The following is a 6,038-nucleotide window of genomic DNA, read 5'->3' as shown; positions in this document are numbered from 1 at the left end:
TTCTTTTACATCACGTGGACACTTTTTACAAGCTGATGCATTCTTAAAATTTTCTACTAGATGCTACTTTACATGAAAAATACCATCTCTAATAGTCTTATAATAAAAGATGCATATAACTACATTAGGATCTTTAGGATCCTTTAAATAATTACATTTCCAAGTAGGATCCTTTCTTTAATTTTTTGAAGATTCTTCTGAATTACTTTGTGCACTTGTCATTAATCCTGAAATCCTAATAATAATTTTAAATAAAGGGGGGAGAAAAGTGACATCGATAGTAGAAAGTGGGGGAGGAGCGGGTAACGGTGGCGAAAGAACTTTCGGACAACAATGATGGCAATGAAGGAAGCTGTGGACGGTAGCAACAACTATGGATGACAATAGCGACAGCGCAGGAAGCAACGAACGACAATAGTGGTAGTAGTGGAAGCTACGAACGATGATTTTGTGGGTGGAGGAAGCTTCAAAGGTGTCCGTCGATGGCAGAGGAAGTTGCAATCCTCTCCCTCGACGGTGGAAGGAACTACACACGGAAGCAACTATAGTGGAAGGAACTACACACAAAAGCTAGGTCGTCAGACCCATCCGTCGGTGATTGTGGAAGCCTCGATCCTATGCATCGGTGGCAGAGGCAACAACAAAGGAAGCATCAGCGACAGAGGCAGAAGCTGCGCTAGGGTTGATTGCTAGGGTTCGCATAGGGGTGTAGGGGGTGGGTTTTGTGGGTACAGTAAAAGAAAGTAGCTAATTGATTCAATCGAACCAACTAGCTACTGTTTAATAAAACTAGATTTAAAAGTTTGGTTTGATTGCTTCATTTGAACCTGAACCTAGAGCTCGCCCAAGGTGCCCAGCGCCTAGGTTCAGATGAGCACCCAAACATCACTTTTTTGAAGCACGTCACCTGGTCGACCCTTGAGGCGCTCTGCTTTGCCTCTCCCGAGTACCTAAGCGAGCACCCGGGCGTCTATTTAAACCACTGCCTAAAACAATTTAGAAAAAACAAGAGCTTATACGTTTGTGCATTAGGAAGTGCTTTAATCAATTTTCTAGACAATGCCACAAAATATCATGACTTCTAGGTATCTGGGAAGCCCATAAAAGCCATTATCATAGTTCTCTCTTATTAAGCATACAAATTTGTGCACAACTTTATTTGCAAATCAATATACATAATTTTTATCTAGAATCTCATATAACCTTAGATTGAGAACACCAAGCTCTTGCTAATAAGACTCTTTGTTACATTGATTTGTGAAGAAACTTTCTACTTCATACAATGGTGAAGCAAGTGTTCAGAACTTCAGATCCATTCTAATTCAACAACCTGTCTACAACTATCAAACAGGGATTGGATAACAATTTTAAATCCACCTGTTTGATTTTAACTTGACAGGAACAAAAGACTGATCCTACTCTTTTTCATCTCTCTATCTCTATGCTCTCACATTCATCTCGCAAAACCAAGAATATAGAATGTCAAAAATAAGACAATTTACAAATATTAACTGCATGATGCTTGATATATTATCTATTGTAATAAAATTAACAAGTGACGCAAAGAAGTCAAACCAATAGCTCCCGGCAGCTGCACAACAGCAGCAACATATTTCTCATGGAGTCCATCGAGTGTGCAACTTTTGTTTGTATTGGAGGTGCATAATTGACTGTAGAAATGATCAGATACTGGATCATTCTATTAGAAATGATAACTCCATTGCTCTGAAATTGGTTAGAGGACACGTTGCTGTTAGAGATGGCACAACTGAAAGTTAGTCAAGAGGACAACAAAATAACCATAGAACTAATTATGTAAAACTAAACAAACAAAATTGATTGAGAAGTTTTCTTTAGTATGAATCTGAACTGTAAGCATATGGACTTATTACGTAAAACTAAACAAGCAAGAGTGATTGAGAAGTTCCTTTGATACGAATCTAAACTGTAAGCATATGTACAATAAATTTTCAAAAACTAATCAGAATAGGGCCTGATATTCTATCACTCCCTCAGCAAACCAAAACTCAATCCCACACATACAACCCACACCTCAGAAAAAATCAAACCTGACATTGTTCATATAATTAGTTTCCCTAATATCTTGTAAATATAATTAATTTATGCATTGATGATATTAAATCAGCTCCAATAGACCTCTCAGACACACACACACACACACCCCACCCCCTCAGAGAATATCAGACCTGACATCTTTCATATAGTTAGTTTCCGTAATATCTTGTAAACATCACTGATGCATGCGGTAATGATATTAAATGAGCTCTCATAGGTTATTCACATTAGGGTGTCAAGAAAAAAAACAAAAAAATGTTGGTCTTCTCACCTAAATAATGAGGAACCATATCACATACTCATATATATTTTAACATTCCTGATATAATCTCTTCCTTCAATATTAAATTTCCAGTGGCAAGTTTCTACATTTAACACCAATTCCCAATCATGTTTGCTTCTCTATAGCTCATTTGTATTCCGTTGCAAAATCAGACCCAGTGACAATAAGAATTAGTTAAAAAATTTTAGTTGTACTGCAAAGCAATAATCATATTGTTTCATGATCAACTCATAAGAGCTGCTTGGCAACAGATAAAGAAACCTAAGAAACAAGGTTTGGCTCTGAGCTGACTTGTTCTTTCTTCCCAACTTATATCCCAGTCCTTTGAACATGTCAATATTACCATATAAGCTAGCAGGATGGTATACAAAACATATAGAGATCCCATTTCATGATATAAGGCCAGCTGTTTTACATGTTCCAATCCACCAGCAAGAGTCAAGTGGATCTCAGATTAATAAGAAAGAGTAAACAAACTACATTGAATCATGAGAAAATTACTAGTTATATAGATTTAGAGTTTCCCTTAACCTCACAGAGCAAGTTAAAATTTTGCTTCTTTTATGTTGTTTCATAATATTAGTCTCATATATCCAGAAATTCGTTGCATATCTACATCTTCTGTTACACCCAAGACAATCTGTTTTGTTAAACTTAGAATTTCCAAATAATACTATACCATGTTAAACTTAGCATTTTCTGAAACAAATTCACTAAGCAACAAACCTGGTTTCTTGTCTGCCCCCTACAAGCATGAAACCTTGCGGATAGTTTATTAGCTGAATATGTGAAAATTCTTCCAATCAGAACTTTATTTGACTGATCAGTTTGATTAAAAGAAATTATGCAGAACTTTATTTGATGGAACTAAAAGAGGTTATTGCTATGCACTTATTGTTGAATCTAGACTTCCTAATGTCTATAAGCAATCAGATAATGCTTTCTACATTCTCTCTTATTTTTAGCTAAACAATACTCTACCAGGAAATAAAGAACAGTGGGTAGGTCAAAGTGTCAACAAAGGTTATACCAGGAAAGGTCTCTCTCCAACACCAAAATCTCTATGACATGGATTAGACCAATGTGGTCTTGAGTCTCTTGACAACACTGATCCTAAATTGAAGTAATTCTACTGCCAGTTTTAGTGTCAGACTTTAAGAATATGTTTCTGGACCATATACATTACAGCATTACAACTGTGGTTGATGACTACAAATATTTTGTCATCTAATTTTCTGGAATTATTTTGTTAAAGTTTATTTAATTTTATTATATTTTAATGATGTGTCTTTCTTGAATACTGATGGTATAGTAAGGGAATTTTCACTGGAGCCACTCACTGCATATTGAATATTAGGTTTACACATCGAATTTTACAGGGACCACGAAATCCATATGGATGTAGAGATTGTTTATGGCATTTAAAATTAAGCACTTTACTAAGTATAGTTGTTTAACGTGATTCTTTCTTTTCCATTTTGTAACTCTTTTTTCTTTTACAAGATTATAAAGGATACCTTGGTTAAGAAGATTTAGGATAGATTCGGATGATAGCCACAGAAACAGCAACAAAGAACAGTGAATGATACTGGTATTGGAGAAACACACCTCTTCAAGAGCCCTCCTCCAGAGTAGAAAGTTGAAACCAGAATTCCATGTTAAGCCACTGCTCTGCAAAATCAAGACCTATGAGGTACAACCCAACTACCGCCTGGGTTCAGCGACACACCCCTTCCCTCCATCACCATCTTCACTCTCTCGGCCTCTTCAAATTTCCCTGCGCCTGCATATATGCTTGCAAGCAACACAAAATTGCCTGCATTCTCTGGCTCGATCTCAAACAGCACTTTTGCGGCAATCTCAGCGAGTCTGACCTCACCATAGCTACGGCAAGCTCCAAGAAGCGCCCCCCAGGCCTTGGGGGTCGCCTTCATCGGCATCCCCCTGATGACCTCGTACGCCTCTTTCAACCAACCTGCTCGACTCAATACATCCACCAAACACGAGTAGTGATCACTGCCTGCGTCGAGTCCATACACCTTAGTCATGATGTCAAAATACTTCAAGGCATCATCCGCCAGTCCAGCATGACTGCACGCTTTCAGTACGCTGAGGAACATGATCCCATCCGGCCGAATGTTATCCAATTCCATTTCTTTGAACACTGACATCGCTCTGTTAGCATGGCCATGAAATGCATAAACTGACACCATGGAGCTCCACGAGACTACATCCCTTTCCTCCATTTCATCGAAAACACAACGCGCATAGGGTAAGCAGCCGCCACGCCCATAAGCTTCAACCAGCCCGCTATCAAACTGCGAATTTGGCTGAATGTGATTCCTAAGAGCAAAGCCATGAATCTCTTTGATCGAATTCAACGTTCCAGTGCCAACGCAAGCAGGGAACAAAGCCAAAGTTGTGATCAGGTTGGGCTTAATGCCAGCGACCTGCATCTTCCTACACAACTCGATGGCTCGAGACGAACCTGAACCTCCGCCGAACTCCGCGATGGCCGCGATAACCGAGTTGTAGGACGACGCGGTCGGGGGCACGTCCATGAGCTCGAACAGCCGTAGCGCGCTGGGGACGTCACCCGAGCGACAGTAGAGCGAGATCAAGGCGTTCCACACGACAGCGTTCCGCTGGGTGCAATCGTCGAACAACTTCCTCGCGTGGACGAGAGAGGCGCACTTCCCGTAGGAGTCGACGAGCGAGGACGCGACATAGGGGTCGTGGAGCAGGCCGGACTTGACGGCGTGAGCGTGGACGGCGCGGACGGTGAGGGGAAGCCGGAGGACGGCGGCGGACTTGAGCGCGAGGGAGAAGACGAAGGGGTCGAGGGCGAGGTCGGGGGAGGCGAACATTTGGGCGAACAGGTCGAGGGCCTCATGGTGCCTGCCCTGCTTCGCCTCGGCCGCCAAGTGTTTGGTGTAGGAGACCAGCCGGTGGTAGCTGTTCGGGCGCATCGGGGAAGCCACCGGTCGCAACCTCACGCCTGCTTCACAGGACTCGTTGAAGCCCATTAAGGTGAAGAACCTAATCATGGGTCAACGCCGATTGAAACCAGATTAGACCCCCAAGTTGAGACCGATTGAAACCAGATTAGACCCACAAATTGAGGTCAATTGAGATCCATTGTGACCAATTGAAACCAGATTAGACCCCAAAATTGAGATCAATTAAGCCCACACAACACATAGAGGACGCCTCAAATCATCCTTGAAAATAATTTAGTTAAAAGATAACCAAAATTAATTAAAATAAGTTTAAGCCCACAAAATTCATGGAGAGAACATAACATAACTCATGGCAAGGATTCGAATCCTTAGCATGAATTAAGGGATTCCGAAAACACACCATCAAATTAGCTATTTGGGCGTACTAATTAAGAAGAGTATTTGAAGGATAAGATCGATTGATCTTTTCTTTTGCAAATGATAAGCGGTGAAAAAAAAAAATTTTATGATAAATAGTGAAAGTGGGATTTGATTGAAACCTTATGATGAATTTATTAAATTTTTACCGCCTAATCTAAGATGAGATTTGGAAAACTTAACCTAAAATAAGCACATTATTATAGCTGTAAAGCATGCGTTTCTATTTGGGTATAAATGGCTTAACCTCTTGCCAGTAAAGAGTTTAATACTTGGACTTCAGTTTTCAGATATTCTTATCA

The 6,038-nt window shown here is 40.3% G+C and overlaps 1 protein-coding gene across 2 annotated transcripts; it reads right to left on the bottom strand.

Moving 5' to 3' along the window:
- Window positions 1-1,126: 1,126 nt before the first annotated feature.
- Window positions 1,127-5,396, bottom strand: LOC135586811 (putative pentatricopeptide repeat-containing protein At1g03510). Of its 2 annotated transcripts, none has more exons than XM_065104379.1 (2): window positions 3,968-5,396; window positions 1,127-1,750 (listed from the first exon to the last, which is right to left on the bottom strand). In XM_065104379.1, exon 1 carries the CDS (start codon window positions 5,383-5,385, stop codon window positions 4,039-4,041), a length of 1,347 nt encoding a protein of 448 aa, XP_064960451.1. In that variant the 5' UTR covers window positions 5,386-5,396; the 3' UTR covers window positions 1,127-1,750; window positions 3,968-4,038. The 2 variants fall into 2 exon arrangements, with proteins under 2 accessions (XP_064960451.1, XP_064960452.1); XM_065104380.1 differs by having other exon boundaries at window positions 1,127-1,725.
- Between the last annotated feature and the right edge of the window lie 642 nt (window positions 5,397-6,038).

Source organism: Musa acuminata, chromosome BXJ2-4, assembly GCF_036884655.1.
Source record: "Musa acuminata AAA Group cultivar baxijiao chromosome BXJ2-4, Cavendish_Baxijiao_AAA, whole genome shotgun sequence".
Taxonomy (NCBI): Eukaryota; Viridiplantae; Streptophyta; class Magnoliopsida; order Zingiberales; family Musaceae; genus Musa; species Musa acuminata.
This window is presented reverse-complemented; position numbering and strand designations above follow the sequence as displayed.

Bases quoted from the DNA above. Each gene is read 5' to 3' on its own strand.
- LOC135586811 (XM_065104379.1), bottom strand. From the start codon at position 5,385: ATGGGCTTCAACGAGTCCTGTGAAGCAGGCGTGAGGTTGCGACCGGTG.